The 25,162-nt window shown below is 37.4% G+C and overlaps 4 protein-coding genes across 4 annotated transcripts in view; all 4 read right to left on the bottom strand.

Annotated features, from left to right (window-relative positions):
- LOC142337998 (uncharacterized) overlaps nt 1-1,984 on the bottom strand; it is a 67,353-nt gene extending 65,369 nt beyond the window's left edge. The window contains exon 1 of the mRNA XM_075387631.1: nt 1,485-1,984. Within this exon, the coding sequence (XP_075243746.1) occupies nt 1,485-1,984 (500 nt within the window). The remainder of the gene's footprint in view (nt 1-1,484) is intronic.
- Nucleotides 1-25,162, bottom strand: part of LOC142337485 (peroxiredoxin-2-like) — a 538,029-nt gene that overhangs the window by 254,439 nt on the left and 258,428 nt on the right. The gene's annotated exons all lie outside the window — the stretch shown is intronic.
- The window catches only part of LOC142337484 (transmembrane protein 64-like), a 227,808-nt gene that overhangs the window by 124,739 nt on the left and 77,907 nt on the right, over nt 1-25,162 (bottom strand). The window lies entirely within an intron of this gene.
- The window catches only part of LOC142337483 (COP9 signalosome complex subunit 5-like), a 235,183-nt gene that overhangs the window by 200,254 nt on the left and 9,767 nt on the right, over nt 1-25,162 (bottom strand). The window lies entirely within an intron of this gene.

The raw sequence follows: 25,162 nt of genomic DNA, 5'->3' as shown, positions 1-25,162 counted from the left end.
AGGTGAGTCCCCTGTTGCAGCTGGGACAAGTTTCTCCATAAGCTTCACTGAATTCTAATAAAATGCACTGAATGACTCGGAAAACTCTGTTAGAAGGTTGAGCCAGAACAACCTAATGTAAATTGCGCATAAGATAATCTTGACATAACTTGACAAAAAGCTCTACTTTTCCACGTATACTTGACTAGAGAAATGAAGCCTTGACCAAGTTCAAGAGCTTAACATCAGTTGGTGAAAATGGGCAGCACACTAGGATTGTCAGTACTAGATGCTGGTTCGAACCCAGTACTGGTCCATTTTCAATGTAGTTGCACCTGCCTAGACCCCTAACAATCTCCATGTGCAATAACTGACACCCTCGGTGTCGAAGAATGGTGCGAAGGGCTTCAACCAAAGTGATCTAGATATGAAAAAACGAAGAGCAAGGCGGCCGCATAGAAGAAAAAAGAGTCAAGTTTTCAAAAAATAAACTTAATTGACTAACGTCTGGCTAATTGCTCTCAAACCACTGTCTTCGGTATTAGACAGCTAGGGTTTAGGGATGCGAGCATTTGGAGGACGGAGTGACCAGAGTGTGGGGGAAGCATTGGGGGGGGGGGAGGGGGGCTGGCTCGGTGGAAAAGCGTGTCGCGGTCAAGCAGTAAATAAGGTGGAGTTGCAGTTGGTAACTGTTAACGCACCCCTACTTGCTATTTGTTCTAAAGGTTTAATTTATGTTAAGTCTAACTAACTAAAGTTAACTAATGGCAGTCAAAGAAATGTCAATAGTTACATCCGATATTACGGTATAGTTGTTATAGCCGGCTGGTAGTAGTCAAACTTTAGGGCATAACCAGTAGTTTATTTACCAACAAAATACGTGCGGTTTTGTTTTTAATCAGCCAGCGTTTCAATAGTACAATTTCAAAAGTTATGGATCACAAAAAATTCGGAGTTTTTTCAAAATTTTAAAATCATGAATTTAAGGTATGCTTGGTTGGGGAACTCATGGTGGAAATCATTTCTAAGTTCAGTCGATTCTCAGAAAGAGCCAAATCTGAGAAGCCCCCGAAAGAATCAAACGCGAATGGTACAAACTGGATACCTATTTCGGCACACTTTTGGGCATATTGTTCATATTTCCTGTCTTCAGCATTTGTCAGAGCAAGACCACACCTCCTCTCCGCATCTGAAATTAGGCTGGGCTGCATTGGGGAGGTTATGGTAACATCTAATGCAGATTGTTCTCCCGCTGACCAGCTGGGCAAGTATATGTCTCCTCGCCTTGAGTTATTATCTGGAATCAAATTTTCCTTTTCGCAGATGGGTGCTAAGTTTCCGGTCGAGCAAGCAGCAAATATTCTATCCCTCACTCTATCGTACTGCGATATTGTATCCTCCGAATATGACTGCTTAAAGCGTGTTCACCCAGCTTGACCAGTCTGCCGTTTTGTCAGTACGCGCATTTTTGTTCCTCAATGTATAACGGAACACCAATCCGATACTTCAATTCGGCTCTGATTTCATTTGGCTGAATCTGAGGGCCCAGACTAGGGATTGGAGGTGCGGAAAAACAGGCACCAGATTGAGGCAACGTTAGCAAAAGCAAACGAGTTTCCTGCCGATTTGAAAACTGATTATCAAGAAGGTCAGAAAAAGCAGCATCGCCAAGTGCCTTCTGAATCTTGTGTTGTGTATATCGGCCAATTTCTAGATTCTTCAGTTCTTCCACTGTTTCTTTGAAAATTTGGTTGTCTGTTATTTTCTCACCGGTTATTTGTTCTACTAAAGCGCCTGCGTGCGATGCTGACCCAACAAACGCCGCTTTCAATTGGTCAACTGGTTGTCTAATTCCGACGCCAGTTTTGCTTATTGGTAGAAAAGCCTGCTTCCATGCGTTGTCACCTATAACAGTGCCTAACATTTTCTCAAATTTTATTCTCTGAAGGTTGTCAAAATCCTGCACAATACCAGAGGATTCGTCAGATAGAGTGTTACGTCGCATGGAGTCTACAATCTTTGGGGTACCCAGACAGCTTCGACGAAATCCAAGTGCACAGTGTGGGCTGTCTAGATGCGCCAGGTTCTCGAGCAGTTTTTCTATATTTTTTTAACTCTTTTCGTCAAAAATGCAGCAACAAATCGGAGCTGGTTGAATAAGCTTCTGGAGTTCAAGCGTTTAATTAGCTATAGTTAGGTAATAGTTTGATAAGTTAAGGATTCAGGATAAATAGCCAGTTGGGCTATATAAATCGTTACCATCCGCAACCCTACTTTTTTGGGTGCTTGACCCCGAAACAATTTTCTATTAAGTCAATCCCCCCACCCAAAATGCTTCCCCACAATCTGTTCATTCCGTGCCCTTAATGCTCGCATCCCTAAACCATAGCTGGATTAAACAGAAGACAGTGGTTTGAGAGTAATTAGCCCGACGTTAGTCAGTTATGATTACTTTTTGAAAAATTGATTCTTCTTGCTTCTATACGACCACCTTGCTTTTCTTTGTTTCATATCCAGCTCACTCTGATTAAAACGCTTCATAACATTCGTTGGCACTGAGGGTGTTTGCTATTGAAGATGGAGATTGTTATTGGGTCTAAGCAGATGCAACTACTGTGAAAATGGACCAGTACTGGATTCGAACCATCATCTCTTACTTAGAAGCCTAGTTTGCTGCCCATTTAAACAAACTGGTCTTAAGCTCTTGAACTTGGGCACCTCTTATAGCCCTTCTCACGCTCTTTCTCGTTCCTCAGGGCTTCATCTCTTTAGCCAAGTATGCGTGGAACATGTAGAGCTTCTTGTCAAGCACTGTCAAGATTATCTTACTTGTTACGTAGTCTATCCATCACTGGTTGTCAATTGAGAGTGAACTGTGCACTGGTTCATCGAAGCCAAATCATGCCGTAAGAAGTCATTTTCTTAAACAGATTGTAATTTTACGAAAATGGCCTGAACTTAACTCGTGTCAGGCAATAAAACATAATGAAAATAATAAAGTTTCACCACTGACATAGTCAAAAGCCAAGTTACGGGAGGACACTGACAAAAATTTACCGTTTTTGACCCCCAGTACGTTATGCGCCCCCAGTAACCGATCACGTGTAATTACATGGTAAATCATTATGTGAAAATATGACACGTGCATCTGGGGGTCCAAATAATATGCGCCACTAAGTTGGGGGGCACAAACGGAAAAGATCCATTATTCGTTTAAAATACACCAAGGTCGCTCATCACACAATTTTCCTTAATTTGGTACAAAGTCAAATTGTAGCAATTCAAGGTCATATAGGATTGGTTTAACTGCCTGGTTGTCATAAGAAGTAAATGATTTACAGAAAATCCCGATTTGAGTTTTCTTTGGTTTTATAAAAAAAGATCATATAAGATCTCATACTGTCCATGCTTGTTTTCTTAATACCACTCTACTATGAAAACAAAGAAATATTTTATTATCCTTGTATGATTACCAAGAAGTCATATATGATCCCGGATTGATTAGACAGAATCATACATATTCTTTGCCTCTTTCCTTTTATATTACCATTTTTTTTCGGTGACGTATCTGATATGTAATTCTTCGGCATCACGTTTTCATCCGCCAAAAGACCATGCAATTCAAAGTCGGTTGCTAAGGAAAGGCATGGTTTTTCTATATGACAAAAGTTTTGGTGTTCTCCGAAGCCAGTTTTTATCTATGAATGCTCAATTATTAGAAACAATAAAAAATGCTTTTAACTTTAAATCATTTATTAAATACTTCTAAAATTGAAAATTATTGTTTTATTGTCAAATAGTCAAATGGAACTGCGCATAAATGAAATTTAACTGCCTTCTGCTTACATTACACTAAAAACTTTGAAATTTTGGCATCTGTCAATGATCTATTCAGCACATATTACCCATATGAAAAATACACAGTCTGTTGGCTTTCAATTTTTTTGTATGATTCCTTTATAATATCCAAGAAATCATATGTAATCCTTGTATGACTAATAGGAAGCATAGCATGATTGCTAAGAATCATATAAGACCTAGTATGATTACTAAGAATCATAATTGACCTAAAACAAAAACAATGATGAAAACAAAAAAGATGTATGGTCGGAGACGCGGGATTATAAAAAAATGAATCATGAAATCCAAAAGCCGAACAAAATGTGCAATCTTCAATTTCGAAAGGAGTTGTAAGTTTTCTGGCAATAATGCCAGGTTTACTATGACAAATAAAGAATTGACGGATGCCACAACTCCTCATGTATTAAGTCAGAGAGTGCTTAAACTTGTTTATCGCTTGAGCAATTTTTGGGAGCTCCATAGCGATAATTTAGGCTTTTATATCTATTTAGTCCATGCTTTTATCTGCAATAAGTCTGATGGTCTTTTGTTTTTTTTTGCAAATAATCTTTTATATGTATAACATGACAATAGAGAAGATTTGAGCTGAAGCTTTACATATAGAACTACTCTTATATTTAGCACTCAACTTTGACTTAAAAATTGCTATTCTGGGTTTTTGACCCATCACAATGTGATGCAGAGGAATCACGTCAGCGATGCCTTATCTAAAAAATAGGATCGCTAGTGGAACAAAAGATGTATGATTGCTGATTTCATATCAGGCTCTTTTATGATTTTCTGTTGATCATACAACTACAAAATATAATTTTATTTGTTTCTGTAAACTATAAAATTGCAAAATTAAAAATGTTTAGTGTATGCTTGGTATTAAAACCCAGAATTAGGTTGGGATTAATAAATAAACAAGTTAAAGTTGACTTTTTAAGTGGCTATTCAACATTAAATTTTGAAATACAAGCCCATGTTTATTCGATTAAAAACTATTTACCAAAAGGTCAATTTTCCTGTTGCTGTTAACATCTAGGAAGATCGACGGACCTCATTAAAAGCTTAATTGATTCACTTCTCGAGATTGAATTCCATCTAAAAATTTAGTCGCTTATTATATAGGCAATCTCTACGCTTTCCAGAACTACTGATGGGATATATCTGTGTTATCAAAACCTCCAATAGCATAAAAATTTAGATGACACATTATTTGAGATAGCAAAATATTTTTTTGGTCTTTTTTGTCGGTTTTAGTCTAGCACAGGACAGTTCGGATTACATTCGATTAATAGAATCAAAAATATTTAGACGATTTTTGTTCTAAAATTTATTAATTAAATAATTCAATCTTAGAAAATTTTTAATACAAAGGAACAGTTAATAATTTATTCATCCAAGAAATTAGTGAAAAACTATAAAATTAAATCATCTAAAAGAAATATCCAAATAATTTTTCATCTATTCATATGTAAAACTAATTCAATTATTTCCGTCCCCTCCCCCCTTCCCCTCAAACATATATAACCATACCATCAACCATACATTGGTATCTGCAAATTGCGATTTGTTTATGATTTCTTTGTATAGACCGTAATAGCCACAATCAAAATCAGGCCTTAGTTTTTCAGTATGTCGTTATGAAAAACAAAACTTATTTTCCGTGGGGAGATTCATGATGATGAAAAAATATAATTTGGATATTTTCAAGAGTCCTTGCCTTTATTAAAAGTATAAAATAGTTTAGTTTATTTATAATTTATTTCTGCTCCAGTTTCTGAGTATAGATTCCTTACTTCAAACACCAACTTTTTTAGCACGCTGCTCTTCAAAGATTGCTTCAAAATAGGATTTGATGACTTTCGACCTCTTGACCTCTGCGTGCGGAGGGTGTGAAGCAGTTTTTCCTGTATACATCGCAAAGCTGGCCAGATGGGCAGCGCTCATTTTGGTCACACCCACTTGGGATATCAACTCGATCATCGAAGAGGCACTTTCCTGTCATACTACAGTAGAGTTGTTTATATTTATCACAATCTTTCGCTTCCTCACAGGCGTCCCCTTCTTTGCTGTTCATGTTGTATCTAATCCCTTGTCGCTTGTAAAACATGGAAGGGACATAGCGTCTGTGGGCTATGTAGTCGGCGTTGATGAAAAAAGCACAGACTGCAATGATAGCCAATTGCGTCAGCATTTTCGGCAAATTTTGGGTAGTTGTTTATACCTGAGAATCATAAAAATTTAAGGATCTTTTCCGTTTGTGCCCCCCCCCCCCCCCGCTTAGCGAGCGCATATCATTTGCACCCCTCAGACGCACATGCTATATTTTTATATAATGATTTACTATGTAATGGCACGTGCTCTGTAACTGGGGGGTGCATAACGTACTGGGGGGGGGGGGGGGGGGGGAGTGGGCACAAACGGAAAAGATCCAAATTTAAAAATCAAACAGGTAACATAACTTTCGCTAAAGATGATTAAGGATAATTTAACTGCGTTAAAGGATTTAACAACCCATGATTTAACATCTAAATTTAATTTCAGTCACCAAATTCAGCAAATTTTCTTGATAATTTCAATTTCGTTCATACTTGCCGTGTCTTTTAATGACCTGATTGTATCTACATCTCATCCTATCTTTATTTGAATTAAACTTTGACAAACAGAAACATTTTTCATGCGAACAAACATGAGCAAAATCTTCACCCGGGTCGAGGTGTCAACTTTAAAAATCGCTAAAAAATTAAAAATTTGCGGGGAATGCGGTGAAAAGATGTAATAATTGCGATGCGATTTTTAGCGTTGACATTGCGGTGAATGCGGCGGAAACAAAATTCACCGCAAGAATCGCAAATCCTACAAAAATTCACCGCTAAAAATCACTGTAACTTTTTTGCGGTAAATTTTCGAAAGATTCGCGGTTTTTAAGCGGTGAAATTTTTATTTTCACCGCTTCCCGTTGATAGCGGTGATTTTTTTCACCGCTTAGGCATACATGAAAATTAACCTTGAGATTAATCATCTTACTTTTTCGTAAAATTGCAAAATATTCTGCGTTTAGGTTTATCAGATTTCGACAAATGTTGACTTTTCTGGTCTACTAGTGACGCAATTTTTGCCATAAGTTTTATACGTGTTGCATATATGCCATGGCGCACAAACCAACTCGATGTAGATTTTTGCCAAGATTCTCCATTTTTGTTCCCAGTTTTAGGTATGGATAAGAAAAGTGAAAACAGAACTAAGTTAAGACAATTATCAACTTGTACAATTGGACCTTGAAAAATATTTAGACGAGATTAAACTTCAAAAGAAAAAAATATGGATTTAATACATCAAACAGAGCTATACATTGGTTGATCTCCCTCATATTAAGTTTGTCTGTTTTTATAAAAAAGAGAAAACCTTGCAAGTCCGTTTGTGACAAAGTGTTTTGTGTAATTAAAACTATGAAAGTCACAAAAACAAATATAACAAAAACAATTCAACGACAAAAAAACAATTCCGCTATGCTTAACAAATCCAACCTCTGATAAAGATTTTGACTGAGTTATATCAAAAGTTGGGCCTAAAAGGCCAATTTTCCCAAAATTCGTCACCTAGAAAAATTCCTGGCAATGTCTTAACCATATTATAGAGTGTTCAATTTTTTCAACTCCAAGCTGGCGTCAACCACAAGCCAATGACAAAAAAATTTAGTCTCAACTGTGAAAATATTTATTTGGCGATATAGAATATGAAAAAAATGGTAGCTATTAGCAACTGCATATTTAATCAGAAGTTGTCGATGGGCCAGTCGACAATTTGAAAATTTGAAAACGCGGAGTCCTGTTTAATGGAAAATTTTTTAAATGGAGTCGATAGGTTCGCTTATGTAGTTTTTGAGGATGTTCAAAATTAGTTTGGATTTGATTCGCCAAATCAACAGTGGCTTAAAATGGTTTTGTTTTTCAAGAATAAGAAAACTATTTATATAATTGTATAGCCAACATCATATATTCCAAAACTAAAACGAACTTACTGAAAAATCATATCTGCTCAATTTTTTATGTAAATTCAGGATATCATCAGACTGGTATAGTGAACGGTATTTTTCTAAAAAAAATCTGGGTTGGTTTACGTTATCCAATTGATAATTTTTGTGGTACATAATTGATACAAAATCAAAAAAAATTAAACGTTGCATGAGTATTAGGCTAAAATTGAGTTACTTTGCATTACTCACGGAACAACTTTCAGGCAAGAATAGGGACTACCATTTTATTTCAAACACCCTGTCATTTTTTCCCTGAATTCGCGTTGCAATAAACGCTCAAAGAACAATCACTCAAATAAGTTCAACTTAATAAAAACTTCCTTAATGCCACGAGCCAAGCCTACAAAAATGTCAACACCCGCTAAGTCGCGAGTGATAATTAACTAAGAAGTAGAGCCGGACACTTCACCTGCAAACACAACGGCCAACACATCAATTGGGACAATCCAAAAATGACAAACTGTTATTTTCCAAACAAATTGAGTATTTTGGGGTTTTTAAACGAGATGCTCGTGAAGTAAAAGAAAACAAATTCGGAGCATTTAGTGAGGGTTCATGGGTTTTTTGGAAATCGACAACTTTTATCGCGGAGAAGGGGGTTGGTCCACTTTTAATTTAATTGATCTTAAGAGAAGTTGACCAAATGAAGATATTGTCACATATAATTAATAAAACAATATGCCAAAATACAATGCGATTCGAAATTAAAAATCTAATGAAATTCAACTAATTTTTATCTCTCTAAGACAAATTTTTATCTCTTAAAACAACTAAATTTGAAATCGGTAGCCTCAAGTGAAAGAGCTGAAGATTATATTTAATATGTAATCACTATAGTTATTATTTATTTAAAATCCTGATAATTGGTAGTGTAGTCTTTTTGAACTTGTAACTATTTATTCCTACGGTTACATACTTCATAAATTCATTCTTTCTGTAACAAGTTTGAAAATAATTAATTACGGCAAAATGAAATTAATCTATCGGATTAAATTTTCAAACATTTTTTGTTGTTAAATAAATTTGAATTTTCAAACATTTTAAAAAATGATTGAAAATTAATCTATTATATTTAATTTTCAAAGATTTTGAAAAACATTTTGAAGTTTCAATTTTCAAACATTTTGAAACACGATTTTTTTTTGGCAGAAATTCAACGAAGAAATTCAACATTTTTATAACAAAGAAAACGGCGAAGCAAAAATTTACCTAAATTTGATCCCCAAAAGAATTGATCTCTTCTACAGAAAACCGAAAACAGTGTCAATTTCAGGCGCTGCTCACCAAATTGTGATTTCTGAAACAATAAATAAATTGAGTTGATTCTCAACTTTTATACGACTGCCACGTGACAATTTTTTAATGAGGTCACATTAAGACAAATTGTCATTGCTTTTTTAAATTAGAAGATGTTCTCTCAAATGAATAATAACTTTTGAAGTCAATAGAAAACAAAATATTATTTGATGATTACTTTTTAGTTCAAAATTGAAAGAAGAAGTAGATTGTTCACCTTTCTTAACACGAACTTTCGTGATTTTATTATAATTTACAGGTATTGATTTATACAGCTTGGGTGTGGTAAATAACATCTTAGAATGGTTAAAAATCTTAGTTGGACAGATGATACAATAAAAGCTATAGTATAGTTTTGCTCGTTTAATTCTCTCCAAGCTAGTAAAGCTCTGTACGTATGAACTCGGTCACCTTTACTAATCAGTGAAAAATAATACCATCGTAAGATACTGCTTTTAGAGGTTTTTAAATTAATGCAACACCCTTATTACAAGCGTAATTTTGACCTATACCATTTAAAAGTGCATCTTAGATCACTTGTCCTGAACTTCGTAAAATTTTTAAATCACAGCTGTGACGAACTTTGAGCAACTGTGACCAATTTTCATCTAGACCATTCTTGGGTTAATCCGGTATTATGATTAACAAAAAAAGGCATATAAGAAAGCACATAAAAGAGAAACATGAAAAAAGCATACGCAATTCTATCGATTCATCAGATTGTATTAAAAAGCAAACAGGCATATTGATGGACTTGAATTTCACGAAAAAAAAGTGGGTCTGAAAAGGGTCAAGATCAATTTCCATTTTCTCTGAATTATCGAGTTGAATGCGGGAGTTTAGCTGAATTTCGAAAACAAACTAATATGGAAACCTAGTTCAAATTAATTTGTTATCAAAAAGAACTTAATTTGGGTGAGGGTTATCGATCGAAAATGCTATTAAAAATGTTGAATGTTATTTTGATTTAGATTTAATATATTAGTTTCCTTTGATTGCAAGTGTTTTGTATGGTTGTGCTTTGTGTTCTGAGGCTCTTGGCGAAAGACACTTCCGTTCGTTTTCGACCAAAAGAAGTCATGTCAGTGACATCCTCGGCCCCAACTGTAGGAATACGAACTGTTGTTGTACTGTATGATATCTATGTAAAATCAGCAAGATAAATAATCAATCGCAAATAAAATAATCGGAATATAAACTTTGGGAGGAACTGAGAGCATGGGCGACAGAAAGGAACAAATGTATTTAAGCACAAAAGAATATTCAATAAATAAATTGGTACAAGATTATTCCTAAATAAAAGGAACTGCAAATAATGTAACCGTGCAAGACTATTCATCGCAAGATTAGATGTTTGATGTAAAGTTTTACAGTAATGTGACTGCTTGCATCAACTTTTAGGGACGATTTGACTTACGCTTCTAACGAACTAAATAATAACTTCTAGTGACACCGAGAACACAAATACAATTCATTTCTTCAATAAGATTTCGCTTAGCTTGATGACTGGTCTTACTTTCTCACCATGTGGAGTTCTCAGTTTCACGGAGCGTACTACACCATATGAACCGGGGTATATTTCTGAAAAATTGCTAGAGGCCAGAAAGCTTGCGGCGAAGTTTTGGTCCACTTTTATCTAGGCTGTTGATTAGGGAAGTATTCACAAAGAAATCTTTTCCAAAAGTCAAAGTTAGTTCTTGAGCGTAATTCCAGGACCTGCACACTGTGACTTTTTGCGTCTCGAAAAAACCAGGAGGTTAGTTAATTGATGCTCTTCCGAGTAGAAAGTGGTTAGGCGTGAGAGGCAGAGGATCGTTAATTTCACTGGGAACATTTGTTAGGGGTCTAGAAATCATATTGGATGCGATCTCACAAACCAACGTCCTCAGAATATCATCTGAAAGAGTTCTAGACCCGATTAGTTTGAAGAGAGATAACTGAAATACCTGCACTCGGCGTTCCCAACCACCACCGAAGTGTTGAGCCGCAGGAGGGTTGAAAACCCACTCAATTTTCACCTGCATTGGACGCAGATGACTTGCAAAATCTTAGCAATCGCCAAGGCTTACAAGGCTGGATTGCAAAAAGTTATTTGATCCAACAAAAGATTTTCCACAATCGGAAAACAACGTTTGTCGTTTTCCTCTACGGCTAAAAAGAAGGACGGATGCAATTGATTGTTGAATCTGTTGTGAAGTTTTCGGCAACTTCTAGATGAACAGCGCGGACTACTAAGCACGTGAAGCAGAGTATGCACCTAGGCCTGTTTCTTCCATGTTCCTCAACTGGAAAGGGTCCTATGAAGTCTAAGCCTGTCTTTTGAAACACGTGATGATTATTTTGGTAATCTGGGAAGGTCAGGGAGGTCAGCCATTTGGGGGCAGCTATTTCTTGAATCATTCGTCTCCATAGAACACATTGTCTATCTGTTTGTTTGATTATCGCGCTGCACCTAAGAAATCAATAGAGATCCATTAAAAAACTTCTAGTTTGTTTGATATCAGAATGCATGATTGTTTGATGGATATGTTTTACCATTAGTCTAACACTCTGATTATTTCCATCTAGGATCAACGGGAAGCGTGCAGTTTCTAGTCTCAATGCTTTAGACAACCGTCCCCGAGCACGCAAGTGTTAGTTATGATCAACAAATGGTGATAAAGAGACAATTCTACTGGTTGATGATACTCTAATACCTTATTTTTAAGTTCGAAATTCCCGATTTCAGATCTTGATGTTGGGGTGTTTTATCAAGTAATTGTAGACCTTTGTATTATGTGCTAGCAACAACTTGGTTTCCTTTTTTTCTGCATTTATCCTCAAACAAGAGGCAAAGCGCTGCAACTCTAAGTAAACGATTCCAGTTGCTGAAACGCGATATGTCATTTTCGCATTTCAGTTCTTTTATTGGATCTGCCATTATAGTTTTTATATGTTGAACAAAAAATAAATCTTGTTTCGGCAACGTGTTTTTATTTTGACACAAAAGAAGGGGCCTTATGGTCAACGTGAGTTGATTTTCATCTGACAAACGTTGTAACCTCGGGTTCCATCATCTGCTGTATTTTTTTGCAGAAGAAATGTGGAAACAATCTTGGGAAACGAAAAAATCCCAAATTTTGCCAATTTTGTTAGCAATGAAGATCCGATGACGAATCTAAGGTGTACGTAACCAGTATACAACTCTCGTACTATCGGACCCAAAAAATCTGTTTATGGATTTCAATATCAATGTTCTCTCTGACAAAAGGTGCTACTTGAGCACCATATACCGCAGCCTCCTGTGGTTCCAATTTAGGAATGGTCATCCTTTATGATTGGCGCAACTCTTGCTTGACCAATCACAAATGCGACTGAGACAGATTCGTCAGGGTGATCAGTTCGTAGATAACAGAATGCTGATAATTCTAATTCGGATGAATCTGTGACCGTGTGTAGTTCAATCGATGAAATCGGTATCTAGTTTAACAATTTGCCAGGAAGATGTACATAAAAAAAATTCGTTTTTCAGGTCCTCGAAATCAGATTTCTTAACGAGCTGCATTGGCTTGTCCACTTTTGGGCCGTGGTTCTATGCTGCTCGGAGAAATTTGCGGATTTTTTTAGTAAAGGTTGCGACAATTCCTAAGAGATCGAAGATGGAATCAACAAAGCAAAGTAATTAATGCTGACTCGTTTTTATGTCGAGTTATATCCTATGGAACAGTTTTTGCTCTGTAAAAAATGTAACGGTTTCCGGAAACCAGGGTAGATCAAGAACCTTTTGCATTTGGGTGCGGATATTTCTGGATTAAGTCGGATATCCGGATTCAGCAGGCCAAAAATTTGTTGAATATTTGAATTGTACTCTGTCAGATTGAAGCCACCAATAGCAAGAACATTGCGAGTCTCAAAGACATTTTTTGACGCCTCATCTGAACTTGATATGGCAAGATACAAATCATCTAAGTAAATGTTCCGCTCCATCACCTTTTGAACACCTGGATACGTTTTTTCATTGCCCTGAGCAGATCTTCTGAGCGCGTAGGATGGTATGTATGATGAGTTTGTTGCGCTAAACTTTTGACTGGTGTCTTTGTAAGTTTCTATGTGTCCATTGTTCTTCCAGAGGAAGCGTAAGAAGGGTAGGACTTTAGGCTCATTTTTCACTTGCAAGAACATTTGTTCTATGTCTGCGCACGTCGAAATTTGATTCTCACAAAACCTCATAATGACAACAGTTAAATTGCTGAGCAGATTTGGCCCCTTCAGTAAATTAGAGTTGAAGGACTGAACCTGGAAAATGCTGGAATGATTTGCACCTCTACAAACTCTACTACGGTTATTTTCTTTGTTCACTGGGTGATGGAGCAAAAAGGAGCAGAATTTGTTAGAGTGTTGTCATCATCAACTTTAACAAACTATCTTTTGTTCAAATCTTTGTCCAGAGAAGCCTGGTACTTTTCTTTAGTAGCAGAACTTTTGAAAGCGTTTACTTGAGCTACATTCACTGCGGACATGTTCAAATTAAGACCTGCCATAACATCATTAAGTCGGACATTTTCAACTGAGCTATCTATTGGCTTTATGTCAAAGCAAACTTTAGAGCAATCAATTTCCTTAGTCGTGTGATAACCAATTAGAGGCATTTTATCTGTTTTTGCGAGGTTAAGACAAGTTTTTTGCTGCCGATTTCAAAAGGAGACTTTGTCAGCTACCGTTGTCTACATAAGCGTATGTTTTCACGGTCTGGTTTCCATTTACTAGTTGAACTGCCACAACGCTACCTGGTCTGTTCCAACAAATTGCAATGGTTTGACTTTTGTTGCTTTTGTTCATAAAACCATCGTGCAGAAGTTTGTTATGTTTTTTGCCGCTCTCTTTAGTGCGGCAGACATTTTTTGAAAAGCACTGATCTACATGATGATATCCAGAACAATTGAAACAAAACTTTTGTTTCGTTACATAATCTTGCCGATTCAAGGGACTCAGTGGGTGAAAGTGTATGCTTTGTAGAGGTATTGGCAGTAGTCATTGTTCGGACAACTAACGCCCTCTTTCATCTTAGATAGAAATCAATTTGTTCTCTGTTACTCAGGAATTGATGCTTTGGATTCGCATTATCTTTTTTTCTAGTAGTTTCCAAATTGTGATTTCTGACACAATAAGTAAATTGATAAGCGTTTTTTTAAACTATACCATTTAAAATGCATCTAAAGCCATATGTCTTGAAATTTGTAAAATTTTTCACGCACAGCTGTGACGAACTTTGAGCAACTATGACCAATATTCATCTAGACCAATCTTGGGTTTATCCGGTCTAATGATTGACAAAAAAACGTATAAGAGAGCGCATAACAGAGAAACATGAAAAAAGCATACGCAAGTTCATCGATTCATTAGATTGTACTAAAAAACAAACTGACGTATTAGTGGACTTGAAGTTTACGAAAAATAAAGTGGTCTGAAAAGAATCAAGTTCAATTCGCATATTCTCTATGTTAACGAAGTGAATCCGGGAATTAGCAGCCTGGGAAATTCAAAAACAAACTATTATAGAAACCTATTTCAATTTAATTTGTTATCACAAAAAACTTTATATGGGGGGGGGGGTTGGGTTATCGTTCGAAACTGCTATGATAAATGTTGTTTGTTTTTTTGATTTAGATTAAATAAATTAGTTTTTTTGATTGCGAGTGTTTTGTATGATTGTGTTTTGTGTTCTGGGGCTGTTGTCGAAAATCACTTCCGTTCGTTTTCGACCAAAATAATTCATGTCAGTGACATCCTCTGCCCCAACTGTAGGAAAAACGAACTATTGTGGTACTTTATAAAAATCGATGTAAAATCAGCAAGATATTATTTGATCGCAAATATAAAAAAACCGAAGTAGGATCTTAGAAGGAACTAAAAGTATGGGCGACTGAAAGGGACAAATGTATTTAAGCACAAAAGAATATTCAATAATTAAAATGGTGCGCAAAAGGGACTGCAAATAATGTAACCGCGCAGTATTATTCACCGCAAACTTAGATGTCTGATGTGAAATTTTACAGTAATGTGACTGCTTGAATCAAATTTTAGATACAACTTGACTTACGCTTTCAAAGAGCTAATTAATAAGTACTAGCGACAACGAGAACATAAACACAATTCATTTGTTTAATAAGATTTTGCTAAGCTTGATGACTGGTCTTACGTTCTCAGCAAGTGGAGATCTCTGTTTCACAGAGCGTACTACACCATCTGAACGAGGGTAAATTTCTATTATTTTTGCAAGAGGCCAGACACCTCGCAGCGTTAAGTCTCCAAGTAGCCAAACTAAATTTTTTAGCTTCAGTTTTTCGAAAAGTTTGTTCCACTTCGAACTAATCTGTTGATTAAGGATGTATTTGCGAAGAAATCTATTTCAAAAATTGCGAAGCTAGTTCTTGGGCAGATTTTCAGGACCAGGACGCGGTGAATTCTTGCGTTTTTTAAAGACGAAGAGGATAGTTAACTGACGCTCTTCCCAATAAAAAGTGGTTAGATGTGAGAGGCAGGGTATCTTTAATTTCATTCGGAACATTTGTTAAGGTTCTAGAACTCATATTGGATTCAATCTCACATACCAGTGTCCACAAAATATCACCTGAAAGAGTTCTAGACCCAATTACTTTGTACAGAAAAAACTTAAATATCTGCATTCGGCGTTCTCAAGTTCCACCGAACACCCACTCAATTTCCACTTGCATCAGATGCAAATGATTTGCAAAATCTTGGCGATCTCTAAGGCTTAAATTGCTGTATCCCAAAAAGTTATTTGATCCAACAAAAGATATTTCGCAATTGGAAAAGAATTTTTTTGGTTTTCCTCTACGGCTGATAAAGCAACGGATGCAATTGACTGCTGAAATTGTTGTCTTGTCGACGGCAAATTCTAGATGGACAGCGCGTATTACTAAACACTTGAAGTCGAGTATGTATCTAGGCTTCTTCCTTCCATGTTCTTTAACTAGAAAGGGTCCTTTGAAGTCTAAGCCTGCTTTTGAAACACGTGATGATTTTTCTGGAAATCTGAACTCCGGGAGGTCAGCCATTTAGGGGGCAGCTACTTCTTGAATCATACGTCTCCATGGAACACATTGTCCAACTATTTGTTTGACTACCGCCTGCGTCTAAGAATCCAATAGAGTTCCATTAAAAAACTTCTAGATTGTTCGGTATAAAAATGCATGATTGTTTGATGGATATGTTTTTTTATTAGTCTAACACACTGGTTGTTTCCCGCTACGACCAACGGGAAGCCCGCATTTTCTAGATTCAATGCTTTGGACAATCTTCCTGTTGCACGCAAGTGCTGGTTATGATCAACAAATGATGATAAAGAAACAATTCTACTGGTTGATGATACTCCAATATCCCTTTTAAGTTCGAAGTTCTCAATTTGAAATCAAATTATTGTAAGCTTTTATATAATGTGCTAGTAACAACAACAAGTTTCTTTCATATGCGAACAGGAATCAAAGCGATGCAGCTCTAGGTAAGCGATTCCAGTTGCTGAAACGCGATATGTCGATTTTGCACTTCAGTTCTTTTATTGGATCTGTCTTTTTATTTTTTACTTGTTGAGCTGAAAGAAAATCTTGATTCGGCCAAGTGTTTTTTTCCACAAAAAAAAAGAGGGAACTAATAACCAACGTGAGTTAATATTCATCTGAATAACGTTGTAACTTCGGGTTCCACAATCTGCTGGGTTTCTTGCAAGCAAAATCTAGAACCAATCATGGGCAGAGGAAACATCCAAATTTTTGGCTAGTCTATTAGCAAGGAAGATCCAATGACGAACCTCAAATGTCCGTAACCAGTATAAAACTGTCGTATTATCAGACCACAAAACCTGTTTATGGATTTAAATATCCATCTCCTCTTTGACAAATTGGGCTAGTTCAGCACCATATACTGCAGCCTGTAGTTCCAATTTAGCAATCGTTATCCTTTTTTTGGCGCAACTGTTGCTTTACTAACCACAAATGCAACTGAGATGGATTCGTCAATGTGGTCAACTCGTAGATAACAGACTGCTGATAATTGATAATGCCAACTCAGATGCATCTGTGAACGTGTGTAGTTCAATCGGTGAAATCGGTATCTCGTTTCACAATTTTCGAGGAAGGTGAATATGCTTGAAAAAGCAAAATTTCCTTTTTCATATTCTAGAAATCAGATTTCTCTTCCAGCTGAATTGGCTTGTTGCATTTTGGACATTGATTCCATGCTCCTTTGAGAATTTTGCGGAGTCTTATAGTAAAGGGTGCGACAGTTCCCAGGGGATCAAAGATGGAAGCAACAAAGCAAAGTAGTTATCTTTGACTCGTTTTTTTGTCGGGTTAGATCCTATAGAACAGTTTATGCTCTATAACAAATGTATCTGTTTCTGGAATTCGAGGTAGATCAAGAACCTTGATGTTTTTGGATTAAGTTGGATATCTGAATTCAGCAGGTCAAGAACTTGTTGATTATTGGAATTCCACTTTTTCAGATTAAAACTAGCAGTAGCAAGAACCTTGCGTGTCTCATAGACAATTTTTGCAGCTTCATTTGGACTAGATACGGCAAGATACAAATCATTCATGTAAATATTCCGCTCTATGACCTTTTGAAAACTTGGATACGTTTTTTGCATTGTCCTGAGCAAGTTTTCTCAGCGCGTAGGATGTTACGCAAGGTGAATTTGTAGTCCCCAATATATGACTGGTATATTTTTAAATTTCTGTGTGTCCATTGCCCTTCCAGAGGAAGCATAAGTGGGGTCGGAATTTAGGGTCAACTTTCACTTGCATGAACATGTGGTCTTTGTCTGTGCACAACGCAATTCGATTCTCACAAAAACTCAAAATGACACCAGCTAAGTTGCTGAAAAGATCTGGCCCTTTCAGTAAATTAAAATTGAGGGACTGACCCTGGAAAATGCTGGAAGCGTTCGCAACTCTAGGAATCTTAGCAGGTTTATTTTCATTGGTCACTGGGTGATGGGGCGGAAAGGAGCATTATTTGTTAGAGTTGACATCATGAACTTTAACAATGTATCCTTTTTCCAACTCTGGAGAAGCCTGGTACTTTTCCTTTAGTAGCGAATTTTGGGAAATTTTTTGATCTAATCGATCAAGGTTTTTTACTGGTAGCCATGTGTTCTGTTGTTTGGGACAAAATGCGCCTTGCCTCCAAACGAGACCTATCTGACGATGACCGTCAGCGATCATTGTTGTGGATTCTAAAATTTCAATCTTTTATCATTTTCAAAGAAAGCTTTTCAGGGCTACGCATTGCCCAAATTTTCAATTTTCTTCCAATTCTGGACCAATTTGAAAAGAGATTTGTCCATATAAGGGTAGTTTTGCTTCTGAGTATACTTTACTGGTAAATTCGTTTTCACCGGCGCTCGGACAGCCTAATGGAGTTTCAATGCTCCATGGGGCATTTTCGGACCTTTTATAATTTGTTTATGGTAATTCAAGTCTAAGTTTTCAATGCCTTTAATAATAGACACATTGCACCGTTTAAGTTCGGGAAAATTTATTAGACTGGGATGACCATAATTTTTGCACAAAGTGTTTAGTTGAGCAACATTTACTGCGCACATGTTCAAATCTGGTACTGCCATAACATCATTAAGTTGGACAAGTTTAACTGAGCTATCTATTGGTTTTATGTCAATGCAAATTTAGAACAATATTTTCCTTAGTCGTTTGATAACCAATTATAAGCATTTTATCTGTTTTTGCAAGGTTAAGACCAAGTTCTTTTGATTTCGATTTCAGAAGGAGACTTTGAACGCTACCGTTGTTTGAAGTATATGTTATATGTGTATATTTTTACACACTGATTTTTATTTACCAGGTGAACTGCCAGAAAATCTACCTGGAATTTTCCAACAAATTGCACCGCTTTAATGTTTGGGCTGCTTCTGTTCATAAAACTGTCGTGCATCGCACAATATTGTGCGGCAGACATTTTTTTAATTGCATTGGTTTACATGATGACCTCCAAAACAATTGAAACAAAGCTTTTGCTTCTCAGTGCGTGGAAGTGTATGCATTTTTAGAGGTGTTGGCAGTTGTCATTGTTCGGACAACTAACGCTTTCTTGCATCTTAGACAGAAATGGCATTTGTTCCCTGTCACTCAGGAATTGACGCTTTGGATTCGCATTATTATTTTTTCCAGTAGAACTCGACTTTTTCAAAGCCATTTTATGAACACCAATATGTTGAGAAGGTGGGAAGTTGAAGTTTGTTTGTAAATCTTGGTATATTTTTGCATAGTTTAGGAGCCACTCAGCAAGTTTTTAAGGATGACTGAGTAATGGTTTTTTCCAGGACTTAACGGGTCCTTTCGTGTCTACATATGTTAATTTTGTTAAAGCTATGTTCAAGTTGATGATGGAGTGAACATCTTGAATAAAACCGAGTTGTTGAAATGTGCCAACAATTGTTAGAAGAAACGAAGAGTACTGGGTAAAACTTTCCGGATTAGGTAAGTTTGGGTTTCTAAAGTGCGACAATTTGTCAGGAAAAGCCTTGGAAAAGCCTTTGAATTGCAAAAATGTTCTTGCAGTCTTGATAGATCTGCAGCGTATAATTCCCCATTGCAACCGTAGCCATCAACTTGTGCATAAGCTTGCCCCTGTGAGCTGTGATTGCAAGTGGATCATTTTTTCAGCTGAGGAACTGGGTGATTGATCGATCTTCGAAAATGCTATACCATTTTATCCATTTCATTCAATCACCGTTGAACGTATCTGCGTGCAGTTTCGGGACAGATTTTTTGAATCATGCTGACATTGAGCTGATTGAACACTGTTTTGAAATTTCTGCGTTTAGAATTAAAGTTATTGTTTGAGGCGTTAAGATTTGTTTCAGGGAATATACTCTGAGGAGCGGGCCAATTGATGTAATGTGTTTTAAGAAAAGACAAAGGAGCGGCGTCAAATAGTAAGCTGCTCTGTGCTGAAAAACTGACATTGTTGTTTAGAGCGGGCGCTAATGAACTAACTGCATATTGCTCTTGATTGCTGATGTCAAGACCAGGTTGAACTGGGTTAGAAAACTAAAAATTAGAGCTGACCTGTAGTGTATCAACATCTTCTGATTTATCTATCGAGGAGATTATGTAGTCAAGGTGAAGATGTTTATCGTCCGTTATCGTCATTTTGTAGTTTTAAAACATCTGCTGTTCTTGAAATCTTGCTGTCTTTTCTTCTGAGGGGCTATCTGTTGATGCACTTGAACATTATTAAAAAATTTCCAGGACAGTTGTTTCTCCCTGTCGCTCTCAGAGTCAGGGGTTGACCGAGTGTCTACCATGACTATACGTAAACTGTTTTCTTTACCTTGCTGGAAGATAGGTTTTTGGTTTTTCGCTTTTCTTACTCCCACCAGATAAGGAACACCTAATTTAACGAACTAATTGAATTATCTTGTAAAACGTTTTCTATGGGTTATTTACCAGCAATATTTAGATTTTCTACTTACACCAGTTACCTACTTGTTAGATGCCTACCTGTTACCTGCTACCTGTCTGCTGAAATTATAAGACTTAAATCAAATTACTGGTTATTAATAATCCATTTAACTCAAACTTGCTACCTACATGCAAATTTATATCAAACGTAATAACCTACAAATACATATTTACCCAAGTTTCACGTACCTAATACCTTCTAACTACCTACTGCAACTTATACCTAATTATAACTACTTATACCTATTTATACATATTTAAACCTACCTATACTTACTTTCTAATTACTGGTAACTCTGTTGCTCGATACCTGCAACCGACATGTAACAGCTTTTACCAATAGGTCCACACCTATTAGTGAAATGCAGAAAGTTTGAGATAGTAATCAAGCTGGGGAATTTGAGGTAATTATATATCCAAGAGAAACGAAAAGCAGAGATAGCGTTAGTGGTTTAGAAGGCAACCGACCGTGGAGTTGGGCCGGATAAAACCTCAAGACCAAAAAAGGGAACAAAGCGAGGTGGATTGGGAATGCAACCAACCGGGGGAGTTTAGGGCGGGTACAAACCGCAAAAACTGAAAGCCAAGAAAGCGCAGGGGGTTGGGAGGTTAACCAGCGGAGGAGATTTGGTAGGGGTAAACCCCAAAACCAAAAAGCAAACAAAGCGAGGTCGGTTGGGAAGGCAACCAACCCGGGGGGAATTGGGGGTGGGTAAAGACCCAAAAACTGAAAGCAAAGATTGCGCGGGGGGTTGGAAAGGCATCCAACCTGGGGGATATAGTCTGGTAAAACCCAAAAAACATAAAGCAAAGAAAGTGCGGGGGGGGGGGGTGGGATGGAAAGAAACCTGCGGAGATTTGTGGCAGGTAAAACCCCAACAACTTTCGGAGTGTTGGAAAAGCAACCAACTTGGGTGATTTGGGGCGGGTAAAACCCCAAAAACAAAAAGCAAAGAAAGCGCAGGGATTTGGGAGGGCAACTAAGAGGGGAGATTTGGGGCAGGTAAACCCCAAAATCAAAAAGCAAACAAGGCGAGGTCGCTTGGGAAGGCAACCAACGGGTAGGAATGGGGGTGGTAAAAACCCAAAAAACCGAAAGAAAAGAAAGGGCGGGGAGGTTGGGAAGGCAACCAACCTGCGGCGATTTGTGGCAGGTAAAACCCCAATATTCGAAAGCAAAGAACGCGCGGGGTGTTGGAAACGCAAACAACCTGAGGGATTTGTAGCGGCTAAAACACCAAAAACCGATAAAAAAGAAAGCGCGGGGGGTTGGGAAGGCAATCAGCTTGGGGGGATTTTGGGCGGGTAAAACCCCAAAAACCGAAAGCAAAGAACGCGCCGTATGTTGGAAACGCATTCAACCTGGGGAATTTGGGGCGGGTAAAACCCCGAAAACCGAAAGCAAAGCAAATAAGGGGGGTTGAGAAGGCTTCAAACCTGCGGGGAATTGGGGCGGGTGAAACCCCAAAAGTTGAGAGCAAAGAAAGCGCGGGGGGTTGAGAAGGCAACCAACTTGCGGGGATTTGGGTCATTTAAAACCCCAAAAACCGAAAAGAAAGAAATTGAGGGGGTTGAGAAGGCAACCAACCGGGGGAATTGGGGCGGGTAAAACCCCAAAAACAGAAAGCAAAGAAAGCGCAGGGATTTGGTAGGGCAACTAAGAGGGGAGATTTGGGGCAGGTAAACCCCAAAATCAAAAAGCAAACAAAGCGAGGTCGCTTGGGAAGGCAACCAACGGGTAGGAATGGGGGTGGTAAAAACCCAAAAAACCGAAAGAAAAGAAAGGGCGGGGGGGTTGAGAAGGCAACCAACCTGCGGTGATTTGTGGCAGGTAAAACCCCAACATTTGAAAGCAAAGAACGCGCGGGGTGTTGGAAACGCAAACAACCTGGGGGATTTGTAGCGGCTAAAACACCAAAAACCGATAAAAAAGAAAGCGCGGGGGGTTGGGAAGGCAATCAGCTTGGGGGGATTTTGGGCGGGTAAAACCCCAAAAACCGAAAGCAAAGAACGCGCCGTATGTTGGAAACACATTCAACCTGGAGAAATTGGCGCGGGTAAAACCCCGAAAACCGAAAGCAAAGCAAATAAGGGGGGTTGAGAAGGCTTCAAACCTGCGGGGAATTGGGGCGGGTGAAACCCCAAAAACTGAAAGCAAAGAAAGCGCGGGGGGTTGAGAAGGCAACCAACTTGCGGGGATTTGGGTCATGTAAAACCCCAAAAACCGAAAGGAAAGAAATTGCGGGGGTTGGGAAGGCTACAAACCGGGGGAATTGGGGCGGGCAAAACCCCAAAAACCGAAAGCAAAGAACTTGCGGGATGTTGGAAAAGCAACCAACTTGGGTGATTTGGGGCTGGTAAAACCGCAAAAACTGATACCAAAGAAGGCGCGGGGGTTGGGAGGGCAACTGTTTTTCATCTTGATTTAGAATGAGTATAATAGTTTCCTTTGATTTTGAGTGTTTTGTATGATTGTGTTTTGTCTTCTGAAAAGTTTGGTAAATCAATTTTCATTGAAGATTTATTCAATGTTTTCAAGGAACAAATCAAAAGAGACTTGAATAATGTTAGAATAGATCGTTAAGTGTTATGTGGGTTGAAATAAAGCTATCAAGTAGTAATGTGATTTCATTAAAAATTACCCGATTGCTTTAACGGAAAGGAAACCAATAACTCACTTATTTGATTTCAACCCTATGGTAAAATACACAATTATTTTGATATAAAAACAAATTTTATACAGGACAAGTGTAAATAATCAAATGAAAGATAAGATATTCACTAATCAACTAATTGTTTTATGATACATCACTTAAAGCTTCTGAACAATTCAGTATCATCAAGTTTCTGGTGAATTATTAGATTTATGTAGAGGCTTTCGCGTTGCAATTGTTTCCGTTTCTATATTGGGTGAAACCAGCAAAACGAATGACACCTTTATTTTTGAACAACAGTTTGGTTACTTTTTGGAGTATAGATTGCGGCGGAGTTGACTATTTTCAACTTTAATTAGTGAAATGCAGCGCAATTGATAGGTTTGATTTACCAAACGCTTTACGGCAATCAGGATTGACGAAAGAAACTATCTACAGTGATTTTAACAGAAAGCTTAATTTGATCATAAAGTGATTATACAGTGGAGCAACTCAAGAAGAAAACCAGAAAATTGTTTAACACATGAACGGAAAAATTTTTCATAATACCATGTCTGGGAAACGGATGGGTAAATGTGGCAACAAATTGATTAAAAAATGAAACAAAAAAGCTAAACATTATTATGGACTTTTAAAAAATGACATCTAGGAATGTCATGGCCGGATGGTATTCCTTATTGAACAAATACTTTAAAACATAACAATTTTTTACCGTCTAACCAATATGCTGGCAGAGTCTCAAAACTTAATTGACTATGCTATTATTGGACTAAAAAATACTTTTTTCGTTGACATCATGATCGTTAGTACAGGATCTAAAGACAAACCTTGAAGCCGTTGCATAAGGCGGCCAGACAACGATAATTTGCGCATCAATCTCCAAAAATACTACTTATTAGAAAGATTGGAATAGAAAGATTGGGCAACAAAACTGATCAATCTTGGATTTCGCCTCTAGATTTGACGACAGCCTCATGTTTAGCAGTTCAACCTCCAAACACGCCAAAAAGATTCAGATCAGTCCGAGGATCAGTTTACCATATCAGCAAACTAATACCTAATCTAGCACTTTTTTGCTAACCTCTACGTCTACTATTCATGATATCTATAAAACATTTTTGAACCGAGCAACACGGAAAACACTTCAATGAATTTAAAAACAAAATTGCATCAAAGATTGTGAGGACCAGAATTCTTCGGAAATTATAGGCAACAAAATTTTCAGCAACAACCTGTAGGCCATATTGACGACAGTGAGGCAATACTTAATGAGGAGCGGGAATTCGTCCTCAAAAATGGCGAACAAACACTGAAGGAAATTGCTCCCTACGACCACTCTTTTTGGAGCGCTTTGAGCGTAAAGCTTAGATCCTTTTGTATTGATCGGAGGATAGCCATTGCGAAAGCATTAAAAAGTATTCTGCTGGTGTACATCCATCAACTCATCAAGCCAGCTTGAAAAAGCTCACCCGTTCAAAATTGTTCATAGTTTTTTATCCACCGGGATATATTGGCTGAACCGAGTGTGTGAGATGCATGCATGAAAATTGGTAAAAAATTAAAACCTTTCAGTCCATAAAGCAAAGTATTGTTTGTAACTAGTTCTAGAGAACCACACAAAGAGCTCTAAATAGGATTTGGAGGGCCTGTTTTAACCAGAATAGCACTAAACAATTATTCCTATTTGCAATTGCCACCCAACTGCTGGTTGTTTTAAAAACATAAAAATATATATTTATTTATATAAAGTATAAATTTAAAAATTAGAAGGAATGTGCCACAGTAGTCTTTGCGTGATTATGATTCTCGGATCGAAAAAAGCGTCAATTTAAGCACCTCCACCACCAAAATTGCTACAACAAAAATTC

This window comes from Convolutriloba macropyga, chromosome 4 (genome assembly GCF_964194025.1).
Source record: "Convolutriloba macropyga chromosome 4, txConMacr16.3, whole genome shotgun sequence".
Lineage (NCBI taxonomy): Eukaryota > Metazoa > Xenacoelomorpha > Acoela > Convolutidae > Convolutriloba > Convolutriloba macropyga.
This window is presented reverse-complemented; position numbering and strand designations above follow the sequence as displayed.